At 42.3% G+C, this 27,561-nt stretch overlaps 1 protein-coding gene across 1 annotated transcript in view; it reads right to left on the minus strand.

Moving 5' to 3' along the window:
* ATP13A1 (ATPase 13A1) overlaps nucleotides 1-27,561 on the minus strand; it is a 343,318-nt gene that overhangs the window by 174,735 nt on the left and 141,022 nt on the right. Inside the window, exons 8-10 of the mRNA XM_030197562.1 lie at nucleotides 19,306-19,435; nucleotides 16,783-16,838; nucleotides 4,697-4,823 (exon numbers count right to left, since the gene is read on the minus strand). Coding sequence (XP_030053422.1) covers nucleotides 4,697-4,823; nucleotides 16,783-16,838; nucleotides 19,306-19,435 — 313 coding nt within the window. The remainder of the gene's footprint in view (nucleotides 1-4,696; nucleotides 4,824-16,782; nucleotides 16,839-19,305; nucleotides 19,436-27,561) is intronic.

Here is a 27,561-nt window from a genome sequence, read left to right on the forward strand (position 1 = left end):
CATTAGCCAAGATCTTAAATTGGGTATTGAGGATTGCATGGACCATGCAGTGTCTGTTTCTGAACTCAACAATAATTTTTCTGGAGACAGGGTTTGGGATCCATTTTCTGTAGTTTCTTTGCCTGAGGTTGCAAAATTACTGAATAAGCTTTCAAAGAAATCTTGTACCTTAGACATTTGTCCTTCTTATTTATTTCAATTTGTTCCTATGAAAATAACTTTGTGGTTGACAAAGCTGAAAGGCAGCCAATATCCTGATTCAATCTCAGAAATTGTTCTTACCCCCATTCCTAAATCGTTGATTGCTGATTTGATAAGTATAGGCCTGTTGCTAGAATTTCATGTCTGGCCAAGTTGTTTGTAGTCTTATCAACAGCTTTCTGATTATATTTTTAACAATGATTTGTTTCATTCTCCTGGACAGGGTCCCCCTTGTCAAAGATAGTAGATTCTGTACTACCTGCCAAAGGTGATAAGAGTGCCAGAAGAGTTTTTTAATATTGGTAAAATTGCTTCTTGCTTCTCAAGTTTTGTTTGTTTAGTGATTACACATGGCAAAATATACCCATTTCCACATGTTTACGCAGTCATCTCACATCTTTTCTGTAATTTACCTTGAGTTTACTCTGTTCTATTTCTCATCAGCCTATATTAAAAGCAGTTTTCCCCTCATCTCCTTCCTTGATCTGAATGAGATTATATGCACCCCTAAGGTCCAATTTGGTGAAAATTTGGGTCCCTTGAAGGCTATTGAACAGTTCAGAAATGAGTGGTAATAGATATTTATCTTTGACAGTTATACCATTGAGGCCCCGGTAATCAATACACAGATAAGTCCCCCATCCTTTTTCTTCACAAAAAAAACCAAACCCCAGCCCCTGCAGGTGACTTAGAGAGGTGTATAAAGCCTCGAGAGAGGTTATCCTGGATATAGGCAGACATTACCTTCATCTCAGGTCGGGACAAGGGATAAACCATCTGGGTGGCATAGTTCTGGGTACCAGATCAATTACACAATCATTCGGACGATAAGGAGGGAGAGTTTCAGCTTGCAGTTTTGAAAAGATATCTGCAAACATGTTGTAAACCGGTGGAAGGCGCAGATCGACCTGCACTACCTGGAGTGACAGACTTCTAACAAGGTGATACAGTGTTCAAACAGCGCTCCCTGCAAGAAGGACTTTGAGCCGTTATATGACCCTGCTCCCAGTCAATTTGTGGATTGTGTTGTTGCAGCCATGGGAAGCCTAAAATGAAGTTCACAGCAGTCTGCAGGACATACAGGGTGATAGTCTCCTGGTGCAGTACCCCAACACAGATACCTAGTACAGTAGTTTTGGTTTTGAGGGCTCCTTGAATATGTCCATAAACTGAAGATACTGTAATAGAATGAGAAAGTTCTTGCGTGCGAATGTGATACCGTCGTACCAGTGCTTCGTCGATAAAATTACCTCCTGCCCCTGAATCAATGAAGGCCTCAATACAGATTTCTGGCTTGACAGCTTGTACGGCTGATACTAACATCTGTGAAGAGGGAGAGCCTTTACTGAGCCCAGGTCCTGCCTCCCCAGCCAGGATTTGGGCTTCCAGTTTCTTCGGGCATCGCAGAACATAGTAGCCCTTGTTCCTACAGTATAGGCACAGTCCCTGGGTTAGTCTGCGTTGCTGTTCCTAAGCAGACAGCGGGAGATGGTACACTTGCATAGGTTCCTCCACACCTCGGGCTGCCTCTGGTTGCGGAGGAGTGGGGCTTTTAGGATGATAAAGTAGCCCTCGTCCATGGCGGGCGATAACTAGCCTGGTGTTCTAAGGCCCATTCCTGAAATCGAACATCAACACGAGTGCACAGAAGGACCAGTTTGTCCAAGGTAGTAGAGAGCTCTGGGCCCACCAACAAATCCTTAATCACCGGGGATACTCCTTGCCAGAATACCACCATGAGGCTCTTATCACTCTAGCCCATTTCTGCAAATAAGGTGTGAAAACGTATAGTGTAACCCCCACGGTTTGATTGCCCTGCTGCAAGTTTAAGAGTTGGGCGGCAGTTGACGAGGCCTTTACCAGCTCCTCAAAGATACGTTGAAACTGGTTCAGAAATCCCCGAAGATCGTTCAACAATGGAAAGTTTCTCTCCCACATAAGCAAAGCCCATGCCAGGGCTGGTCCGATGAGTAAAGAAATAATATAAGCTACTTTGGCTCGGTCAGATAGGAAGTCCCGAGCTTGTAACTCAAAGATAATCTGACATTGGTTCAAGAAACCCCTACATGTTTTGGAGTTGCCATTGTACTGAGGAGGCGGGGCAACTCGAACTCCTGCTCCAGTGGGGAAATTCACTGGATCTGCACTGACTGAGGGTGCCTCTGCAGCTGGCGGTGCATTAGAGCCCACCAACATATCCATCCAATGGGTTAGTGTCTCTACCGCTGTCATGATCGGTGTAGTGAGCCCTCGGTCCACAGTAGGGAAACTGCAATAGACAAATCTCCAACTGTGCAGGGGAATGAGGCTCAAGAATATGCAGGAACCACAGGGTGGCCTAAAGAACTGAAGAGAGAGTCAGCAACAAAGCAAAGTCTCACAGCACCTCTGGAATAAGGCAGCACCTCATCTCTAGAACAAGGCAGGTCAGAAGCTTGGCAGGAACAAGGCACTGCTTCAGCATCTCTGGAAGAAGGCAGGTCAGAAGGTGCAAAGACACCGGAAGCTCGGGGTAATTAAAAACCCTGCTACAATGAAGTCAGGTCAGGTGTAGTGTGAATTGCTAGGGCCGGGGGATGTCTACAGTTTAGAACAGCCACCTTTGGGAAAAGTTATAAATATATAATGATTTGTTATCTAACATTTATAAACAGTACCTATATATATATATTTTTTCTTTTCTTTAACTACTGCTGGAATTCGGCAAGATGGCGGAGCACAGAATTTGTGCCGAATTCCACGTTTTCACAGAATCTGTGCTCCATGGCCTCCCCAGCCCAAAGCTCACTTGGCTCCCCTGCTCTCCCACGCCTTGGTTATCCCGCTGTCACTCTCCCAAGCCTTGGTCATCCTGCCACCGCCAGTCTAGAGGCCTCGTCAGAGGCAGGAAAGAACCCCCCTCTTTCCTGCCCGCTGCTCTGAGCCGATGCCACTGCTTTTTAAAAATGGCCACCAAGACTTCAAGTGGTAATCCTGCAAGACTGCCACTGGAAGTCTCGGTGGTATCAGTCCAGAGCAGTGGCAGCGAGAGGAAAGAGTGGGGTTCTTTCCTGTCCTGAAGAGGTACTCCTGTGAAGCTGCTCCTGCCTCACGGGTGGGTGCAGAGGCAGCTGGAAAAAAAAATGTAGAGGGAGGGAGGGAGGGAGCTGTAAAAAAAAAAAAAAAGAAAAAAAGTGAATGCTATATGTGTGGGGGGCGGACTGTAAAAGAAAAAGGTGGCTGCTGTGGGGGGAGGAGTCTGTAAAAAAAAAACGTGGATGCTGTGCGGGCAAAGGGGGCCGTAGAGATAAAAAAAGATGAAGAGAGCTGTAAAAAAAAAAAACTAGGTGGATGCTATGAGGTGGAGGAGACTGTAAAAAAAAAAAAAAGGGTGGATGCTGGGGGCAGAGGAGGCTGTAAAAAAAAAAAAAAACTGGTGAATGCTATAGGTGGAGGAAGGGCTGTAAAAAAGGTGGATGCTATGTGTGTGGATGGAGGGAGGCTGTAAAAAATGGTGAATGCTATGGGTGGGTAGGGGTGGGTGGAGGAAGGGACGGAGGGGGTCTGTAAAAGTGGATGCTATGTGTGGATGCAGGGAGGGGGCTGTAAAAAATATGGATGCTGGGAAAAATATGGATGGTATCTATGTACAGGAAGGGGGGCTGTAATATTGGTTAAATTATGACTAATAAATTTGCAGAATTTGCACATTTTGTGCACAGAATTTTGCAGAATTTGCAAATTTTGGGTTTTTTTTGGCACACAATTGCAGCAAGAGTAAAATATATACATATATTCAGTCAAATACAAATAATGGGCATTGAGCTTTAATATAATAAAAGAAGTGAACGGGCTCTGTTGGCATTAGTGCCGGGACAGTTGCTAGCGTGGTTTAGTAAATAGAAGCAGAAGTGTTTATTTCGGTAGGATTTAGCACAGTAGAGCCCCGGATTATTTGTATTTGAATTTCAATCACTATATGGCCGAATACGAATAAAGTAATCAGGGCACTATATAGGGCCGAATCTAATTGAATATGAATATTCAGTACAACCCTTATATACATATACTTATTATAAAACAGTAAACAAAACTCAGTTAAACAAAAATAAAAAAAACAAAACAAAACGTCTCATCAATCCTTTACTTGCCAAGGGATCCAGGGCCATGCACACACAGCTGGCTGGGAATGTGGCTCAACCTCAGGCTCCCCTTCTATCAAAGTGTAATTTTTAGTAGCAGTACTTAGCTTGAAAGTGTAGTAGAAATGATATTAATGAAATATTAACCTTAGCAAGGGGAAGTCGAGGGCATGAAGGAGAAACCTAACTGTTACTGAAAACCAGAGAAGGCAGAATTCAAATCTAACTTCTCCCACTGATGCTCCTTGTGACCTTGGACAAGTAATCCCCCTCCTCTAGCTCAGATACAAACAGACTGTTAGTAACTGAATGTAATCCCCCCTTGAGCTGTCACTGAAAAGGCATGAACTAAATAAAATAAACAGTTACCATACCTTCGATCCAAACATAGGCAGCTGCTGCAATTGCAAAAATGAGAAGGAAAAGGATGAATATAAACGTTTCAAGGTTGTTAGCCGTCACTCTCTTCACCCCAAAAAGGATTGTCCTCAGCAATTTGCCCTATGAGAGAAAGAATTCTTTACATATAGTGGAACTATTATGTGAACTTCAGAGATATGCTATGAACACTGGTATTTAAATAATTAGACTGAGCTTTGAACCTTTGCAATCTGCAGGCTTTGAGCTCCTGTTTTCACTTCATATTCACCCTGCCTCTTTGAGCATTTAGGAGACTGACTGACCCACATGAAAGGGTCTCCTAAACTTTAGTCAATTATGCTCTCAAGAGAGGTTTGTCAAAAACAGAATTGACCACAAGGGATTCTGTTCTTTGACAGCCCTGTTAAGAGCTGTTTTTTTGAGAATTCCAATTTCCATTTCCATTTATTAACTTTCTATACCGCTTTTGCTGACTCGCAGACCAAAGCAGTTTACAATCTAAAAATTACAACATAACACAGAGAGGGAAAGGAACTACAATAACAGATAGGAAAGAAAGGTGCAATTAAAGTAAGTAAAAGAGAACATTTATGAATAATGTATAATGTTTTGCCTAAAATACTGTTGTTGAAAGCAATGAATTGATTTTACTTTTTTTTATTTTATCTTTTTGTAAATTTATTGTTTTTCTGTTGACAAGCAGGATTGAGTCAGGCACAAATAAGAACATAAGAATAGCCATACTGAGTAAGACCAATGGTCCATCTAGCCCAGTATCTTGCTTTCAACAGTGGCCAATCCAAGTAACAAGTACCTGGCAGACACCCAATTAGAAGCAACATACCAAGCAGTGGCTTACCCCATGTCCATCTCAATAACAGACTATTGACCTTTCCCTCCAGGAACTTGTCCAAATTTGCTAGCTTTCCTAATTTCTGTAAATATTTGTTCATCTATCTGTTTGTTCTCTCCCAGTGGACGGTAGTACAGCACTACTACTACTATTTAACAAAGTGTACGCAGCGCTGTACAAACACAGAAGAAAGATAGTCCCTGCTCAAAGAGCTTACAATCTAACAGACAAAAAGTAAAGCATTTAAATTTAAAATATTTAAGCAGTCAAGCACAAGAGAACAGTCACAGAAGGACTCTTTCCCTTCACACACAAAATGCCTATCTACAAGGATTCCACGCTGCTATTTGTTTCATGTAGAATATTTATTTTGTTTGACTCAATTCCCTCTTTAACGTATAGTGCAACCCCCACTCCAATTTGATCCACTCTATCACTGCAATATAATTTGTACCCTGATAACACAGTGTCTCATTGATTGTCCTCCTTCCACCAGGTCTCTGAGATGCCTATTATATTCTCTCTCTTCATTTAGTACTACATACTCTAACTCTCTCATCTTATTTTTTAGGCTTCTAGCATTTGTATACAGACACTTCAAACTGTGTTTTTTCCTAGCATCTACACACAGCTTTGAAGTTGACAGGGATAATTTGCATCCTTTTCTCTCATTAAACACTCTTGGCTTTTTTTCATCATTATTGAATCCTCTCTATTGGGATTCCCTAAATGTCCTGCTTTGTGGATACTCCATACTGAGCCATGTGCTCCTGGACGACTGTCGGCTTCCCCCTCCCCACCCCCCACACCCCCCCATTTAAAAGCTGCTCTTTGTTCCATCCTTTTGGAACTGGCTCCCCCTTCCCCAGAATGTTATCCAGTTCCTAGCAAAACTAAATCCCTCATCCTTGTACCATTGTCATAAACAAGCATTGAGACTGCAGGCTCTGCCTGCCTCTTGGGTCCTGCTCATGGAATGGGGAGCATTTCCAAAAATGCTACCCTGCCTTGAGGATCTGTATTTCAGCTTTCTACATAAGAGCCTAAATTTGGCTTCCAGAACCTCCTTTCCACATTTCCTATGCTATTGGTACCCACATGTACCAAGATAGCCGGCTCCTCCCCAGCACTATCTAAAATCCTATCTAGATGACACGTGAGGTCCGTCACCTTCTCACCAAACAGGCAAGTGACCAGACGATCCTCACACCCACCAGCCACCCGGCTATCTACATGCAGATGCATGTGTTTCCTGGGCAGAAGCTCCTGGAAACACATCCTCAGTGTGAGAGAATATTGCATCCACTGGCAGGCAAGTCCTGGCTACAGAATTACTTCCTAATTCGCCAGGGTGACTTCTTCTGGGAGACCTCCCTCCTCTAAGGCAGCACAGGAGCAGCCAGACTGGAAGTGGGACTTCTATACAACATCCTCGTAGGCCTCCTCTATATGCCTCTCCTTCTCCCTCAGTTCCTCCAAGTCAGCCACTCTAGCCTCAAGAGAACGAACTCTTTCTCCGAGAGCCAGGAGCTCTTTGCATTGAGCACACACATATAACATCTCACCAACTGGAAGATAACCATACATGTGACACTCAATGCAAAAAAAACTGGATAGCACCCCCACTTGCTGCTGGACTGCTGTTGTGGTTCAAGTTTTGGAAACTATGGGGAAAAGGGTAGGGAGACTAGTTAATAACGTTTGCTTTTTTAAATTCTGTTTTTTTTTTTTTTTTTTTTTGTTACATTTGTACCCCGCGCTTTCCCACTCATGGCAGGTTCAATGCGGCAGGCAATGGAGGGTTAAGTGACTTGCCCAGAGTCACAAGGAGCTGCCTGTGCCGGGAATCGAACTCAGTTCCTCAGGACCAAAGTCCACCACCCTAACCACTCCTCCACTCAATAAACCTACCTTACCTCTTTTAAACCCCAACCTTTAAATCACCAAAGCACAGAATACAAAAAATATTCTCTTACCCAGAGAAGTGTCTCCTTCTCTCAGAGCTTTTCAGAAAGAAAGTTTCCTGGGACCTGTCCTCTCTATATAGTTTTGGTTCTAAAGAGATTGCCCCAAATCTGTTTTGAAACTAACACAGTAATCAGATTGCCCTATTCTATTCTGTGACTTGTATTCTGCTTTTATCTCAGCAATTCAAAGTGGATTACAAAAGATAACACATTCTTATCTGAAAGTAATTACATCAGAATAAAGAAACAGATACAATTCAAATTCTTTAACACACATAAACTTATTTATATAATGAAAATAAATAACTTTTAAGAGGTTTTCTAAACAAACCTTTACAGTGATTCTACCTTCCTCATACTTTAACACCTTCAGCAGCACTGCTACCTCACTTCCAGGCAAGAACAGAAAGTAACTTTAAGACAAAGTTTATGCCCTGCTACTATCCATTTTAATGTTCTTGGCTGTTACATTAAGTTTCTGCCTCTAAAAACGTTTCAGTTTAAAACTATGGGAAAAAGGATTGTACACTATGGAAACTAGTTAATAAAGCTTGCTTCTTCTTTTTATTTTTTAAAATGAAAACTGAACTAAGACCTGCTGTGCCTTCTAGAGGCTATCTGTTAATGCTGTAAGCTGTGGTTGAAGTTTTAGAAACTATGGGGAAAAGAAGAGAGACTAGTTAATAAAGTTTGCTTTTTAAATTCTGTCTTTATCAATAGATCTATCTTCCCTCAGGAAAAAAGTGGGTGACCTTAACTGATGGTGCCCAGATGGAACTGTCCTCATGAAGCTCAGAACCAAGTGTAACATTCTGAGCATTCTCAGCCCTTTCTGCACATAATTCCTCAGTTTAGTTTTTTTATTTTTCCCCCACTCAGCGGAATAGATGTGAAACAAATCTCTCCCATTGCTTTTGGTTTACGATGCTGGATTTTGGGTTTTTTTTTTTTGTCATGTCAGCCTTTGTTATTCATTTTAAAAATACATCTGGGGTCATGTGATGGACGCTTCCTGAACGGACACCTCGTGTGCTTCCTTTTCCCGCCCCCCACAAATCTAATTTTACTTTGCTGCATGATTGAGTTGTTTTCTCTTATGATTGAGTTGCTTTTTCTTATTATTGAGTGGTGATCCTTGAACTGTCTGGACTTCGCTGGTGGGATTGACAGGTGAGGGGGGGGTCTCAGTGGTATGCCGATTAAGACACCGCAGCTACAGAAGGATCGCATCAGGTCTACAGCGAGTAAGATGGAGACGGACCCTGCGCTGTCTCCTTTACCTGGGTCCACGTCGATCATGGAGATTCAGGAAGCGGCGATTAAAGAAATCACACAGCACATGACAGGGATCCTAGATGATTGCCTCTCCAGACTGCATGTGGCAACTGAAGACATTAAAGGATGTGTGGATAAACAGGCAGACCGACTTCAACAGGCCGAGGAAAGAATTTCCTGTCAGGAGGATTATGCTTATTTTATTTTTTTTTTTTGGGGGGGGGGGGGGGGGGGGAGGTTAATTTCCGGGGGGGGTTTGTTTGATTTTGTGTTTACTTTTGTATTCTCTGTATGACAAAACCTTTAATAAAAATACAATTAAAATAAGGAGGATCAAACACAGGGCTTGATGGCAGGGTCCAGAAGCTGGAGCAGTGATGCAAGGCCCTTGAAGACCAAGTCGAACACCATGAGAACAGGAGCCGCTGCAATAACCTGCATATCATAGGGGTTCCAGAATCCATGAATGACAAAATCCTATGGGATCTGGTCGAACTGTGGCTTCCCCATCTATTGTGCCTGGTCCTTGGTGGGTCACGTCTGAGGGTGGAATGGGTGCATCGCATTGGTGTTTTTTTGAGAGGACAGGGAGAGGCGCCGGTACGTCATTGCCCGGATCTTCCACTATGCAGGTAAGTTCCAGATAATGTCTTACTAAAAAACTAAGTGGGAAGCACTTTACAAGGGCACTAAGTTATTGCTATTTCAGGACTTCTCAACTAAACAGTGAAAAACGGAGGCTACTGTCCCCTTATTGAATGCAGTTGTTCTAACATGGCATTCAGTTTGCTTTGCAGTATCCTGCCAAGGTCCAAATTAACCCTGAGAACAACACCCTCATGCTGGAGTCCCCCGAGGCCCTGACTTTTTTTTTTTTTTTGGAACAGCATCCTGCCTGAATTCTTGATGTGATCTGACCTCCTTTGTGGAGTGGGTCCATCAGCTGGCAGCTTCTTGGCTGTGTTTATTTGAGGACCCAAGTAATGCTTCCTTTGCTTTTCTTTTCTAGCATGCCAAAGGCTTTTGGATGTCTAGCACTTCTGATCTAGCAGAACATTGTTGGCGTTTGATGGTTACAGTTCATGTTATACACTGTTTTTTTGCACTTGCCTTTTGGCACCCATGGAGGTTACTTTCTATGCTATATTGCCAGATCACCAAGATTGCAGCATGGTTTACTGTTTTTGACTGTTCATATCTGTGTCGAGGGGTGGATGGTGGGTGGGGATGGGGGGAGGTAAGAATGATGCTATATCTGTGTGGTTTAGAGGGTGAAGAAAGGGGAACAAGTTCTGATTGGAGTGTGTTTGTTGATTGCAGGATGGGATGTGTGTGCATGTTGTTTGGGGGTTGGGGCTGGGAGGGAGGGGGAGGGTATGGGGACCCCTTTACGCCAGCAGGTTCAGGAGGGAACTGTGAGCACAACATGGGTGATTTGCTGCTGCTGGGTAGGGTTAGCTGGGAGGCCTATTTGGTAACATCTTGGTTAGTCATAGGTATGTGTAGAACAGCTCTGATTGATTTTCTTACTGGCATCAACTGATTTAAAGTTTGTCACCCTAAATGTGAGAAATGCACTTGAGCAAGTCAGAACATTTGAAACTCAAGAAGGACTGGGTAGGTAAGCTCTATTATACTGCTTTTAACAACAAGCAGTGGGGAGCAGCCATACTGATTCATAAGAAGCTGGCATTTGTCCTACACACCCTTTATCAAGACCCGGAGTACAAATATGTAATGGTGGCTAGGGAGCTTCAGGGGGTGAAATAGCTTCTTGTAGTATATATGCCCCTAATGGGTACTCCCGTCATTTATTTTGCACAGTTATTAGCACGCCTTTCCCCTATACCCCAAATGATTATCAGCTTGTTATTGGGGGTGACTTCAATCACACGACTGTACCATTGACTGTAGACCTCCTGAGAAACCAACTAGGGACCAAGAAGCCAGAGGGGTTAATTTGATTATTAACTCCTTAGGGTTCTTGACGTATGTACAGTGTTACATTTGGATGAGATGGATTATACTATTTATTCCCACCCACATGGGGTTCATACCAGAATTGATTACATCCTTAACTCTCAGACCTCCTTTGCTAAGGTGCACACAGCCTATATAGAGGATGCAGAAGCCCTTTCAGATCATTTTCTGGTGGGGATAACCATTTGTCTAGGTTCTGTGAGTGGGTCTTCTCACTGGCGTATGAACCCCACATTGTACAGTACTTACAAGAGGAATTTCACACTTACTTGCGTCGGGCCTGAAAGGATCACCTGTTAAAAAAATGATGAGATGGAGGTGACACCTAGGAACTTTTGGAAGGCTGCCAAAGATGTTATTAGAGGGAAAATCATAGCCTATATGGGCAACCAGAGCAAGGCCCTGGCCCGTACTATTGTAGAGCTGGCCGTGAGCTTGCAAGACGCTAGAGGTACCTTCTTGGCCTCCTCGAGTGCTCTGGCTGATCGTGAATACATGCAAGCTAAGCACCAATTGCAGGCTGCTCTGGATCATCGTGCGCGCCAAAGCATTCGACTGTACAAACATAAGCTACACCAATGGGATAACAGAACAGGGAAATTATTGGCTCCTTAGTGAAACAGCGCTCAAGGAGTTTTATTAGCCACATACGTGGTGGGACTGGAGCACTTCTGACCAAACAAGGGGAGATTGCCCTTGAATTTGTTCGTTTTTATGAGTCCCTGTATGACAGAGGTCACTTCGATGTTCCAGAATTCGTGTCCTTTTTCTGTTCCTTGAGCCTTCCCTATTTGTCTGAGGACCAATTGCAGGTGCTCAATGCCCATTTTACTGGTATGGAGGTGCAGGCAGTCATTAAGATGATGAAGTTGGCTAAGGCCCCAGGGAGGAGGGGGTTTGTGTGGTTTGTTTTTCTATTATAAAATATGCCAATGGCTGTCACTGCCAATTGACTAGAACAACTTTAAAGCACTGTACTTAGCTATCACCAAGAGTATGAAGAGACAATTTAACAGCCTCAGAGAACATTTAGATGCTGAAAAGAAGCTGCTCCTCAAAAAATCTGGACAAAATGTTTCTGTGCAGAAATAATCTAGCCCTGCGCAGACTAAAGAATCTTCCATAGATAAGCCATCAACCTCTAGGTGCAGTGACTCTTAGAATCCAACTACCCAAAGAACAGAGAACCTTGAGGCATTCAGGCTTTCAGTACACCCACTCCTGGAGCCCATGCAAATCACTGAACAAATGGCTGCTTGCATCAACTTCAGCTAAAAAGCTGATGAAGTGAAGGTGGTCAATAGAGATTCTCCTACCAAGGAAAGGAAGCACTCAGCCAAGCACCCTGTACAGAAAATTCAGTGCAGTACCACCTGATACAGCAAAGATGTCTTCAACGGGGACCACTCCACCCCTATGCAACATCTGCCTATGCTGTTATCAGTTATGGCAGCAGCTCAGTATCTCTTTCACAGCTGAGCATCCCTACTCTTTTCTGCAAAAGAATGTTCACTATATGAAGAATGTCTCAGAGGTTCCATCTCCAATGTGAGCAGAGGAACCTTCCCACTCCTCTCATCTTACTCCTGCACAGAGAGAAATTCTGATCTGATTGCGTTCTGAAACCAAGGAAGACAGCAAAGAGACAAACATCCTTATCCCTTTCTCCATCTTCTCCAGATTTGCTTTGACCAACGTTCAGAGTCTACTTGATCCTTTTGAAATCCAATACCCTCTACCAAACATAGGGAGTTGGATTATATAGAGTTTCTGGAGATGACTTCTCCACTACCATCAAGGACTAAGTCTCCATGCCATTTAATATCCAAAGTTTATCAGTAAAATGGTTAAGGAAGCTGCTTTCTCCCTTCAGCAAGAATCTAAATCCATATCAGATGTATTTAACCTTCTTGAATACCATATCAGATGTATTTAACCTTCTTGAATACCAACAAGCCCCCCAAGACAACACCTGCAGTACCTAAGCAAGGCATCCTCAAAGACTAATCAGTTTCCATATGTGGTACAATCCATATTCTGTTCAGCCTGTTTCAAAAAGGTTAGACATCTTCATACTTTAAAGTCCAATTATCCCACTCATCAGTAGCAGCAGAAGCAGCAGCAATGTGCAAGACTTAAAAAAATGCAGGGGTTTTTCTAATATCCTCTCTGGAAAAGGATCTCATTTGATGGATGGCCCTGGCAAGGTGGTGTTTCAGGGAGCAATGCTGTGAATATAGCTGCTCACAGGCTCTATACGATTCAGTACATGCATACGATCTTCAACAAGGTGCAAGTTCTCTCTACTACTTATTCCACACAAGTTCAGGAGCAGCTTGCTTCCATTCTGGCAGAAGCCAACATGTGGTACCTCGACCTTACATAAGTATTGCCATACTGGGACTGACCGAAGGTCCATCAAGCCCAACATCCTGTTTCCAACAGTGGCCAATCCAGGTCACAACTACCTGGCAAGATCTCAAAACAGTACAATAAACTTTATGCTGCTTATCCTAGAAATAAGCAGTGGATTTTCCCCAAATCCTTTTTAATAATGGCTTATGGACTTTTATTTTAGGAAGACATCCAAACCTTTTTTAAACCCTGCTAAGCAAACTGCTTTTACTACATTCTCTGGCAACAAATTCCAGAGTTTAATTACACGTTGAGTGAATAAGTATTTTCGCTGATTCATTTTATATAATTTTGTGCAATTTTTAGTTTTCCATGGTACATATTAAGACGAGAACCAATCCAAAACTCTGCCCAAGATACAGTGGGGGAAATAAGTATTTGATCCCTTGCTGATTTTGTAAGTTTGCCCACTGACAAAGACATGAGCAGCCCATAATTGAAGGGTAGGTTATTGGTAACAGTGAGAGATAGCACATCTCAAATTAAATCCGGAAAATCACATTGTGGAAAGTATATGAATTTATTTGCATTCTGCAGAGGGAAATAAGTATTTGATCCCCCACCAACCAGTAAGAGATCTGGCCCCTACAGACCAGGTAGATGCTCCAAATCAACTCATTACCTGCATGACAGACAGCTGTCGGCAATGGTCACCTGTATGAAAGACACCTGTCCACAGACTCAGTGAATCAATCAGACTCTAACCTCTACAAAATGGCCAAGAGCAAGGAGCTGTCTAAGGATGTCAGGGACAAGATCATACACCTGCACAAGGCTGGAATGGGCTACAAAACCATCAGTAAGACGCTGGGCGAGAAGGAGACAACTGTTGGTGCCATAGTAAGAAAATGGAAGAAGTACAAAATGACTGTCAATCGACAAAGATCTGGGGCTCCATGCAAAATCTCACCTCGTGGGGTATCCTTGATCATGAGGAAGGTTAGAAATCAGCCTACAACTACAAGGGGGGAACTTGTCAATGATCTCAAGGCAGCTGGGACCACTGTCACCACGAAAACCATTGGTAACACATTACGACATAACGGATTGCAATCCTGCAGTGCCCGCAAGGTCCCCCTGCTCCGGAAGGCACATGTGACGGCCCGTCTGAAGTTTGCCAGTGAACACCTGGATGATGCCGAGAGTGATTGGGAGAAGGTGCTGTGGTCAGATGAGACAAAAATTGAGCTCTTTGGCATGAACTCAACTCGCCGTGTTTGGAGGAAGAGAAATGCTGCCTATGACCCAAAGAACACCGTCCCCACTGTCAAGCATGGAGGTGGAAATGTTATGTTTTGGGGGTGTTTCTCTGCTAAGGGCACAGGACTACTTCACCGCATCAATGGGAGAATGGATGGGGCCATGTACCGTACAATTCTGAGTGACAACCTCCTTCCCTCCGCCAGGGCCTTAAAAATGGGTCGTGGCTGGGTCTTCCAGCACGACAATGACCCAAAACATACAGCCAAGGCAACAAAGGAGTGGCTCAGGAAGAAGCACATTAGGGTCATGGAGTGGCCTAGCCAGTCACCAGACCTTAATCCCATTGAAAACTTATGGAGGGAGCTGAAGCTGCGAGTTGCCAAGCGACAGCCCAGAACTCTTAATGATTTAGAGATGATCTGCAAAGAGGAGTGGACCAAAATTCCTCCTGACATGTGTGCAAACCTCATCATCAACTACAGAAGACGTCTGACCGCTGTGCTTGCCAACAAGGGTTTTGCCACCAAGTATTAGGTCTTGTTTGCCAGAGGGATCAAATACTTATTTCCCTCTGCAGAATGCAAATAAATTCATATACTTTCCACAATGTGATTTTCCGGATTTAATTTGTGATGTGCTATCTCTCACTGTTACCAATAACCTACCCTTCAATTATGGGCTGCTCATGTCTTTGTCAGTGGGCAAACTTACAAAATCAGCAAGGGATCAAATACTTATTTCCCCCACTGTACCTATTGAAGATAATCCACATAAAAGAAGGGAATGATTGACCAAGTCAAAAGCTGCCGATAGATCTAATGATACCAACCAGAGCAACTGAGCCCTTGTCTAAATTGCTATGAATCTCACTGATAAGGGAAATCAAAATGGTTTCTGTACTATGTCCTGTGTGGAAACCCAATTGCCTTGGATGTAAGGGCATGAGTTGCTTCTACATGGGAAATAAGTTGGTTGGGCAAACAGTAGCAGTTTCCAAATGATAGGCAGACTGTATGAGATAATTTGAAAAGCCAGGGGAAGCAGCCCTAAAGTAGGAATTTTGAGCCAATGTGGCAGAATTGGATCTACAGATGACTGAAAGCACTTTCATAAAAGATTCAAAACAGGGAAGGTTGAAATTGTCCCAAGAAGAAACAAGAAAAGAAAGAGTAAGAGAAATTTAAAGAAAAGTCCTTCAAAGGAGGGAAAGAGGATTTTAGAGTAGAAACTTTAGAGAGAAATATTGTCCTAAACTATCTGCTGTAGGTGAAGAGTCTAATAAGGAAGATTTAGTAAGCTTTGAGAAAACAGGAAATAGCTGGAGAGATCCAAAAATGTTTTAATATCTGAAAAATAGTTCTTCTTGGCTTTATATAGTTGAGAGATGTAATTTTTTTTTTTTTTTTTGGGGGTGGGGGGGGGGTTATAATCTTGTAGAGAACTGGAAGCCCTACGTTTCTGCCATGTGTACTCTGCTCTGCATACCTGGCTTTTAATAGTCACAGACCTTGGTGATATCAAGGTTTATGTCGACGAGAGGAGGGTAGAACACACTTTAAAGGAGCAATCAAATCCAATGTTTTAGAAAGCACTGAATTCCAACATACGGCTTGGGCATTTAAAGTTAGATCTGAGAAATTGGCAAGAGAAGAACTAAATGAAGATCAAAAGAGTATCCAAGCAATGGAGCTGTCTTGTCCAATATCCAGTGCATAAGAAACCAATAGAAGTATAAGAGGTAAGGGAAATACAAAAGATAATTATTATTTGTTGCATTTGTATCCCACATTTTCCCACCTATTTGCAGGCTCAATGTGGCTTACAATGTTCCGTTATGGCATTCGCCATTCCAGAGTAGAAGTTACAATTGATGTTACATAAAGAGTAGGTTGACATGATAAAATTAAGCAGACAGGCATAAAAAGAAATCAGTCAAAATAGAGGTCGATAATGATCAGACCAGGGCAAAGGGAGGGTTCTGAAACCTTGTGGTTGGATGGGAAATTGGTCATGGGAAATTACCAAATCTAGGTTATGTCCTGCTGAATGTGTTGGTAAGTCAATCAATTCTGTAAGGCCCAGGTCTGTAACAAACACATTTAAAAAATCTGATTTGAGTAGAGCAGTTTTTCATTCTTTTGTTAACTTTAATTTTGAATAGTTATTAACCAAAGACCTAAAATAAATCCAGTGCAAAGTATAGCATATTTCTAAAGCTTTCCCTCAAGAGTATCAAAGGCAGAAACATCTCTTCTTTCCAGGGTCTTTTATATTTTTCAGAGCTGCTACAAGATTATTAAAAATTCTGAAGATCATACAAAACTCTCTTTCTTGAGTGAACTTGCAACACATTGTCAAAAGAAAGATTAAAGAAAATCATTCCTACCTGAGAGGTATTGAAGCCAGTCCGTAAAACGTATGCCACACATCCGTTGTCAACAGCTGTACAATAAAGAGACCAACAAAATGAGTCTTTAAGTACAGACCATGAACTTAAACCACAAGATTAGACTCTTTTCATACCCTACTTTATTTAGACACTTTTTGTTTTAGTACAAGCAAACCCAAAATGGGGGGGGACCCCAAAACAAAAATCTATCAAAAAATAAACCAAACAAAAAAAGGAACTCTGGGACACAAAACATAACACTATAGAAAAATGGACCATGGATTGTTGGCTGTGCTAGAGACCAGTCTGGTGAATACAGCCTTTATTAAGTTTAAATCCAGCATAAAAACTTTATTTAATAACTAACGTAAGAGGCCCGTTTCTCACAGAAATGAAACAGGCGCTAGCAAGGTTATCATGTAATGGTGATTATGTTTTTAAGGGAACCATTAGGAGAAATGTACTGTCCTGATACGTAATAATTTGGAAGGGTGTATAATGAGTAATATGCTTCAAGTTATGAGATACGGATTGTTTCATCTATGGTTTTTTTTTATTTGATTTAATCGTTCTTTTTTTGTGATCCTTATTTATAGTATTTTTTAAAAGATAAAGAGTACGCAGAAATTGTAACATTTTTATTAAAAATATAATGGTTCTTTACATTTGCAAGGTTTCTTTATAAACAATATTTTTAGTGAAAACTTTGTTACAATGAGGGAAAAGCTTTCCTTGTTCAGGACTATCTATGACTTTTACAATTGCATCAGAAGACTTTCGAACTCGTGAAAATGCTACATACAGTTGGCCATGTGGAAACACTGGTTCTGGTAGGAAAATGTCAACCTTTTCAAATGTTTGTCCTTGTGACTTGTTAATTGTCATTGCAAAAGCCAATTTCACAGGAAATTGTTTTCTACGTAATGTAAATGGGAGGTCAGCGTTAGATGGTGCTAGAACATAAGAGCAGCCATACTGGGTCAGACCAATGGTCCATCTAGCCCAGTATACTGTTTTCCAAACAGTGGCCAAGCCAGGTCACAAGTACCTGGCAGAAACCCTAATCATGGCAACACTCCACACTACAAATCCCAGGGCAAGCAGTTGCTTCCCATGTCTGTCTCAATAGCAGACTATGGACTTTTTCTCCAGGAATTTGTATGGGATAATCATGTTATTGGTCTTTCTTCTGAGTTGTTACCTGGTGTTCTCGTTTCATTTCTAGACCTTCTCCCCCACTTTAAAGGTCTAAGGATGAGTGAATTGTTTAATTGTATATTTGTTTCTTCCATATTTAGGGTTCTTTTTTTCTTTTTACTCTGTATTGCTTTAGCAAGTGATAACTTGTGAATTTGTAATTTCAAAATAACAACAATTAAAAAAAGTAAAACCTCAATTCCTAGTATGGTGGGTATTTCAATTTTAGAGAACACAATTGAGTCTTTAAATAAAATTACAATGCCCTCACCCTATCCCTCCTTCTTCTCACATGATTGAGACCTAACCATATAACCTGGTGGACAAAGTTGCTTCAAAAAAACAGAGTATTCAACAGTCAACCATGATTTGGTAAAACAAAATAAATCAGCATTACTATCCTCTACTAAATCAAATAAAATAGCGACTTTGTTCCACAATGACTGAGCATTAGGAGTAGCGCAATATGCAAAACCATGTACTGTATTTTGAATATTTTTAGTTCTATAATTGTCTATTGCCTATGCTCAACTTATTCTTACTGTACACCGCCTTGGGTGAATTTCTTCAAGAAGGCAGTAAACAAATACTAATAAATACGTAAACTGCTTTTGCAATACTACAGAAAGGTGGTATATCAAATCCATGACCACTAATGCAAAGTGATAAATACAGATATATGATGATCATTCCACAAGAACCTATGCAGACCTTGAGTCTCTCATAGTTTGGACCAAAAGACATGTCAGAAAAGGAAAGAAACGATCTGTGTCCAAATATTTCTTCTTGCTTGCCTTTCTCCAAATATCTTTTTCATCTTGATCCTCCAGAGTGAGGGCAGGATATACAATCAAACTAGTAGATCAGTAGGAAAACAATATCTTTTTGTCTAAGAGTAGTGGCTCCTAGCCTAGTCTGCAGAACATGCTTAATACTTATTTTTATAGTACTTACTACTGGATGTACAATAGTTGTATAGTGTTGAAAAGTATTCTGGAACACTCTGTCCCTACCTTGAAGATCTTAAAGTCTGAGTGGTATCTGATGCAATGGGAGGTACTTAAAATTTATTTGCCCAAGGTCACAAAGGGTGTCACAGTGTCAGAAGCGGGAATTGAATCCTGGCCTCCTTGCTCTAACCATTAGGCCACTGACTCCACAACAGGTTCTCAGAGTATCAAAATGAATCTGTACAAGATGAATGTGCATGCAATGGAGGCAGTGTATATTTATGGTAGATATCCTGAAAACCAAACTGGCAAGGAGTGTTCCAAGGACTGCACTGAGTAGCATTTATTCTACAGTAAATTGACTGGTACTCACATTTCAGCCCAGTGCTGGCTTTCTGAGGTGGAGTATGCTGGACAACTTTGGTCCCCCCAAATATGATGTGCAGCCTGGAATCTGTCTGCATGTCCAGCACGTGTGTAGGACTAAGATCCTCTACTGGCTCCTGAAACACAAAGCACACAACTGAAAACAATTCAATCCAGTCCAAAATCTAAGAAATCTGGTTAAAATTAATCAACAATCAGTCTCTCAGACAAAAAGTAATATATGAATTATAAAGTGCAGACTGTAGTATGTTTATTTTCAAATGTATAGACCATTATTCCCAACTATCAACAGGATACAGACAACATATACTATAAAAAGTATATAAGACAAAAACCAAACAAATAAAATGAAGCCTTGAAGATGTGAGACTCAGAGGCGTAGCCAGACTCGGTATTTTGGATGGTCCCAGAGGTAAATTGTATGGGCCCGTCCATGTGCACATGCAGTGAGAATGAATCGCGGTCGCTGTGGAGGAGAGGGGGAAGAGAGCACTATGGCATTGCAGCTTGGTGGGCTTGAGCCAAGACTGGGTGGGCCTGAGCCCACTCAGACCCACCCGTAGCTACAAACTGGTGAGACTAGCAGGAGAGTTGAAAACACCTAAAGGCTCACGCTCACTGCAAGCTGTGCAGTTTTGACACAAAGAAACAAGTTTCCAGTAGTGAAAGCCAGCAAAGAGTGAGGGGGTGGGTTCCTGGTTTGAATCAAGTAGGGTGACTGAAGCTGGCTAGTTGGTGAGGAGAAGGGGATTTGCAGCTAGTTGGAGGGGGGAAGACTGACTAGCTGAATGGCTGAGGAGAGCTGAGGAATTGAGACTGATCGGTTCAACTACTACTGTTATTACTTATTTTTATGGTGCTACTGAACGTACGCAACGCTGTTCACTTGACAGTCCCTGCTCAACAGAGCTTACAATCTAAATAGGACAAATAAAGGAAATGCTAAGGTGGGAATGATAAAATAAGTGAACAGGTGTTAGGAGAAAAGCAGCATCAAAAAGGTGGAATTTTGGGACAGCGGTGATGTCACATCTGGCAATGGCTGTATAATCGAGCAGCTCCGCATGTCCCACTGCAAAAATTAGCTTAAACCCAGCCGAAACAGTGATACTAGAGGCTAACCCACCTGCATCGATTACTATCAACTCATATGTAAGCTACATGGTTGGGAAAATGCAACAACCGCAAGTCTTTAAAAGAATTCATCTTTCAATCACAGACTCCTGCAAACAAGATGGTGTCTTCAACAGGCCCTTCAGGCACTGCGGCAGAACAAGCAGAGGAGCAATTACAATGTGGGGTGAAGGAGGCTCCAGAACTCCCTCTTTGTGAATTTCGGGAATTATTAGAAGAGATTCAAACTGATATTAAAGGCATTCAAGAGTAACTTTATGCATTGGCTAATGATCTCCGCGGCGAAATTCTAGAGCTGGGCCACCTGGTAGAGGATGTGGATAACAGGGTTGAAGATCAGCAAGAGACCTTATCACTAGAAACATCAAAGGCGGAATACCAGACCCTCCACACTCTCCTAGTAGACAAAGTGCAAGACCTAGAGAACAGAAGCCGTAGAGCCAACATACGTATCCGAGGAGTACCAGTACAAGCTGAATATCTCAATTGTGAACTGAACAGATTGCAAGTATGCTATTATCTTCAGAGGGTCAAAAGATACCTCTGGAGTCGATTAAAATAGAGCGGGCTCACAGAGTAGCTACTCATCCGAGAGCCAACGTTCCAAGAGACATCACAGCCTGTTTTCTGGAATACAAAGTACATAAGTACATAAGTAGTGCCATACTGGGAAAGACCAAAGGTCCATCTAGCCCAGCATCCTGTCACCGACAGTGGCCAATCCAGGTCAAGGGCACCTGGCACGCTCCACAAACGTAAAAACATTCCAGACAAGTTATACCTAAAAATGCGGAATTTTTCCAAGTCCATTTAATAGCGGTCTATGGACTTGTCCTTTAGGAATCTATCTAACCCCTTTTTAAACTCCATCAAGCTAACCGCCCGTAAAGGAACAGGTGCCAACAAAGACCCACAGGTCTGCTCCTATACATTGGGGAAAGTTCCCAACAGAGTTATACCAGGATTTGGCTACAATAACATTAAAATGGCGATCGGAACCGAGACATTTTACTAAATACCTTCAAGAAAAGGAATTCAAATACCAATGGCAACATCCGTTCGCTCTTTTTATATGGAGGGAAAGCTGCGGATACGCACATTGGAGGAAGCCTGTACCCTACTACCATAGGTGGATGCCTCTGGCTGTTAAATCTGGAGGAGAGCATTCAGCATACCTGCAGTGGGCGAGAATTACACGTGGCAAAGGCCTCCTTACTAGGCAACAATCAGGATTACAATTTTCATCGCATGGAAACACTTGACTTGATTACCTGGAGATCGGAGTTATTACCAGGAGATTGGATGGTGTGTGAAAATGTCAATTTACTGGTTCAACAGGAAGGTAATTAATCATACAGTAGTATGACTTTTTATGACTGTAATATAGGCTGGGCAATCTATATTCAGCAGCTGTCCCTAGGGTGGCACAAAGTTTGCATACTGTGGGGCATGTTATAGGAAGCCGCTCTCTTTACTAACTAGTGCAGTGGTTCCCAAAATTTCTCGGTCCAAGTCACCCTTAGTGTATCAGTAATTTTTCATGGCACCCCTAACTCTAAAAAAAAAAAAAAATACCGTAACAAAGCGTAACAGTTCTGCTTATTAAAGTAGTTAGGTCCAAACAATTAAATTGAAAGAAAAATAATATTTTATTCTTAAATAACCATAATTACTTACTAATTTCATTTCACTTCACATATCTATACTATCCAAAACAATGGGCACAGACTTCACATATACTGTCCAAAACAATGGGCACAGCAAGTTAAAAAGTACAATAAAAATTGTAATTCACAGCAAATCAAATACAAATCAAAAGTTATGAACATATAAACATGAATAATCATTCTACAACCCTAACTTAGTTACAAAACTAAAGCCCCATCCCATCTTCATCTCCACCCAAGGTACCAAACCTTGTTTAGTTCATACTACTGGCTCTCCTACTACAAGGTTCTGTATGTAGTTTTAGCCACAAATATGTGGGAAATTTTCAAAATGCTATTTAAGGTAAGTAAACATACGTTTACCTGTATAAAATCATTAGAAAATTACCCTTCATATGATTGACTTTATGAGGCAGTTATCAAAATTGTGCTCCTTTTTAGCTTCAGTGTAAAATTTAATCAAGAATTACTCAATGAAACTATCCCAATATTTTCAGTAAATTTCTGGAGCATTTTTGCACTGGTGAAAACTTTGATAGACGTCTCTTATGTTCTGAGCTGGTACTTAGAAATGTGCACTAATCCAGCAGGATTTGAACTGCTTCATCATGAGGTTGCTGATTCATCAAAGCTACAGCAGGTCAAGCAATGTCAATCTCAGTAAGTTAACCTTCTCCAGAATCTGGTCATGGCCACAGAGAACCAGAGTATTGTTTTCCTTTCATGGTTGTGAACTAACTAACACATTTGATTAGAGATGATGTGTGGGACTTCTCAACTTAGAAAGGGTTTGCCTTTCTCTACTCAAAAATACAAACATTTTAAGAAATTACTAGGTTCAATATTACTTGTTGTTTTATTCTCTCACTGGCGTCTCAAGTGCTCAGCATCTGCTCCTCTTCTCCCCCTCCACACCCAGCATCTGTTCCTCTCCCCCCCCCCCCCCCAGGCATCCATTCCTCTCTTCCTCCCCGGTATCCGTTCCTTTCTTTCCTTCCCCCCCCCCCCCCGCCATCGTCTGCTGCTCTCTCCCTCCCCAGTGTACTTGCAAGCCGTCACCAACAGCGATTCCAGCCTGAGCCAGCCCTGCAGGCTTCCCTCATCTACTCTTACTACATCAGCTGCCTTCCTCAGAATCATGCTTCTAAAGCTACCGATCACAGCTGTGCTTGGTTACAGAGCCTGTCTGGCTCCTAAAAGGGCAATCTTGATTGGGAAGCAAGGAGTGAGGCTCCTTGTTTCTCAAGCAGAATCGCCATTTTAGGCGCTAGACAGGCTCCATGACCGATCACAGCTGAGTTTGTCCCAGCCATGTGTAGCTAATATTGGTGCCGCTATAAACTAGGGTAGTGGGGATTATTGCAGGGGGAGGGGGGGGGGGTGTTGCACTCCCTGGCTACAAAACACTTGTTCCAGCACCGGTGGGCATGAACTCCCGTCTGTGCACTACGGCACTCCTGTGAGTTCGTCACGGCGCACAGTTTGGGAAACACTGAACTAGCGTGACCACTATGGTCTGCCTTTTGGCTGCTTGGAAGGAAGGGTGTGTGTGGGGGCTTGGGAGAATTTCCAGATTTAATTGGGGTTTGGGAAATTGGTGACAAGAACTTGGGAAAAGAGGGTGTTATTTGGAGATGGTGACAACCAACTACAATCTAATCTTAGATATTTAACTTTCTTTGACATAACATCATGACATTTATAACTTGTATGTCATTAAACGTACAAGGACTCAATACTCCCATCAAACGCAAAATGTTATTTAAGGAAGTGTCATGTGTGGGGGCTGATATTTTTATACAAGAGACGTATTTGCTTACCAAACACGAATATCTATTTAATAACAGTTCGTATCCACAGATTTATCTGTCCTCTAGTCGAGTACGCCCCAAGAAAGCTGGAGTGGGTATTCTCTTGAAAAAGGGCCACTCATGGATTGCACATTCCCAGAAGTCATATAATTAAGGTTGATTCATACTATTACTAATAGAATTTGGTGGGTCTGTTAATACATTGTTGAATATATACGCTCCCAATGAAGAACAGGGTGAATTTTATGAACTGACCATGAAACTGTCCAAAAGTATAAAGGAGAAGCTGTTGATGTGGGGGGGGGGGGGGGGGGGGGGGGGGGCTTCTATTAAACTCTGGATCCTGCACTAAATAACACCATTACAGTTTCATATGCTACAGCTGACAGGGAAAAGCTCCAAAGCGTTATTAATCATTAGGATTTGGTCGATATATGGAGGATCACACATGGAGCAGAAAGAAATTATACTTATTACTCAGCACTGCATCATATAGACCTCTGGATGGGAAGTCCAGGGATCTGTTCCCATACACAAGCAACTTCTATTCATACACGTACATGGTCTGATCAAGCCCAATTACCATCACACTTAGGGGGAAGGGGATACCCCTAAACTCCGGGGAGTGAAGGTTCCCTGATATTGGATGATCCCATATATGTTAAACGGAGTGAGGGTGAGTTGCAGGAATTCCTACGCTTTAATGACACCCCTGAGATATCACCCGATATTTTATGAGAAAGTTTGAAAGTAGTACTGAGGGGGAAATTGATCTCCATACAAGAACATTTTCATAAATCTACTAAGCAACAAGATCATGATCTCAGAAATCGTATTCACTACTTGGATACTCACTAAACACAAATAGGCCATACCTACACTGCTGGCGACATTACATAAAGCTAGGATACAACTCTCTGCTCTGGAGCTTAATATTATACAGGAACAGCTGTAGCACACAAGAATATTATGAATTTAATAACAAGGAAAAGCCGGCTTCTAGCATACAAACTGAAACAATTATCCCACCGGAATGTGATCCAGTGAGGAATAACACTGGGCAGCTTTGCAATCAGGTGGCTAACATCCAGAGGAAATTTGTACAGTATTACAAGCAGCTTTATATGCCAGAAGTGTTGCCCTCGCTAGCTGATATTCAATTATTTTTAGAAGGGGTGGATATGCCTATCTTAATCACTGCAGAACAGGACACACTGTCGGCTCCAATTAGGATTGATGAAATCTTTTGGCTGATTAAAAGTTTGCCCAATGGGAAAACACCTGGCTTAGATGGATATAGTAATCGATTCTATAAATGTTATAAAAATTTAATAGCTCCAATACTAGAGTTTTTAATTCTATATCAGACGAAACAACCCTACCACTATCGTAGAGACTGGCAGGTATTACATTATGTTTAAATCATTTTTATTAGAAAATAAAGTACAGAGTCACATGGTTCAAAAAGTCCTTAACAACATTTCTAAACAAGATCATGCATATCTAGCATTGAACTTTAACAAAATGTTTTCCCCCCTTTCCCAGTTTACCCCTACTTCACAGTTACAACCCTTATCCTAATTCGCTGTCCTAAAAACCTAACCTCTATGTTTCCCTTCCCTACCCCCTATCCCTCCCTTGCTTCCTCTTCTCTCCCCTCTTTCCCCCCAACCCCAAAAGATACAGCCTAAGAAGGACCCACAGAGTTGTGGCTCTTATCGGCCCACCTCACTTCTAAAGACTGATTACAAAATCTTCACCAAAATATTTAGAAGTGGTTTTACCATGTTTAATTCATGCTGACCAGGCAGGTTTTATTCAGAATACGCAAACTTTTGACAATGCCAAAAGAGCGCTTCACTTGACTGATAGAGCACAAACTCAAACTGAACCAGTGGTGTTTCTGTCATTAGACGCAGAGAAGATCTTTGATAGGGTCTTATGGCCCTATTTTTTCACACTCCTGAAAAAGGTAGGATTTTCTGGGCCTCTTCTGCATCGTATACAGGCCCTATATAACTACCCAATGGCCCAGTTAAAAAATCAGTAACACATATACTTCATCTTTTGAGCTTTTTAGGGCCACTTGATAGGGCTGTGCCATTTCTCCACTCCTGTTCATCCTCTCAATGGAGCCCTTTGCTTGCCTTGTCCAAGAATCCCCATTAGTTCAGGGGATCCGGGTGGGAGATCAAGACACTAGAATTAAGCTTTTTGCTGATGTGCGCCTCATGCTAGCTAACCCACAAATCTCACTCTCTGCAATTATGGATATTTTAACAACTTATAGTAAAGTTTCAAGATTCAAAATTAATCTCCAGAAATCTAAGGTATTACCTATAAGACTTCCCCCAGAGATGCAGCTGTCCATAAAGGCACAATTTCCGTTTCAATGGGCCCAGTGTTCTATTGATACCTGGGTGTTAATTTAACCCCAAAGGCAGCTGAAATATTTAGAGAATTTTCTACCTAAACTAAAAGAACTGTTTATGGAATTGGAGAGATGGGGTGGTTTACGTTTGTCATGGGTGGGGAGAATAGCAGCAGTGAAGATGGAATTATTGCCCAAATTGATGTATCTTTTCATGGCTTTGCCAATTAATATATACCACTCTCACTCTTTAGATCCCTTACTAGAAATGTTTTCACCTTTATTTGATGTAAGAGACCCCCCCCCCCCCCCCCACCAAGGGTAATCCGGAATATCCTTTATCAATCTAGGAGATATGGTGGAATGGGGGTCCCTAAATTTGCACTGTATTATAGGGCAGCCTTACTCCAAACTGTGGCAATATGGCAGAAGGGAGTCTCTAAACTATGGACATATATTGATCAACATTTGTTGGGGGATACCCCTCTTTGGGCCATTCCCTGGCTCCCTTTGCCGACACAGCGAATGCTACATACCTGTAGAAGGTATTCTCCGAGGACAGCAAGCTGATTGTTCTCACTGATGGGTGACGTCCACGGCAGCCCCTCCAATCGGAAACTTCACTAGCAAAGGCCTTTGCTAGTCCTCGCGCGCTCATGCGCACCGCGCATGCGCGGCCGTCTTCCCGCCCGAACCGGCTCGTGTTCGTCAGTCCCATATGTAGCAAAACAAAGGCAAGGGAAGACACAATTCCAAAGGGGAGGCGGGCGGGTTTGTGAGAACAATCAGCCTGCTGTCCTCGGAGAATACCTTCTACAGGTATGTAGCATTCGCTTTCTCCGAGGACAAGCAGGCTGCTTGTTCTCACTGATGGGGTATCCCTAGCCCCCAGGCTCACTCAAAACAACAACCATGGTCAATTGGGCCTCGCAACGGCGAGGACATAACTGAGATTGACCTAAAAAATTTACCAACTAACTGAGAGTGCAGCCTGGAACAGAACAAACAGGGCCCTCGGGGGGTGGAGTTGGATCCTAAAGCCCGAACAGGTTCTGAAGCACTGACTGCCCGAACCGACTGTCGCGTCGGGTATCCTGCTGCAGGCAGTAATGAGATGTGAATGTGTGGACAGATGACCACGTCGCAGCTTTGCAAATCTCTTCAATAGTGGCTGACTTCAAGTGGGCTACCGACGCTGCCATGGCTCTAACATTATGAGCCGTGACATGACCCTCAAGAGCCAGCCCAGCCTGGGCGTA

Source organism: Microcaecilia unicolor, chromosome 3, assembly GCF_901765095.1.
Source record: "Microcaecilia unicolor chromosome 3, aMicUni1.1, whole genome shotgun sequence".
NCBI lineage: Eukaryota > Metazoa > Chordata > Amphibia > Gymnophiona > Siphonopidae > Microcaecilia > Microcaecilia unicolor.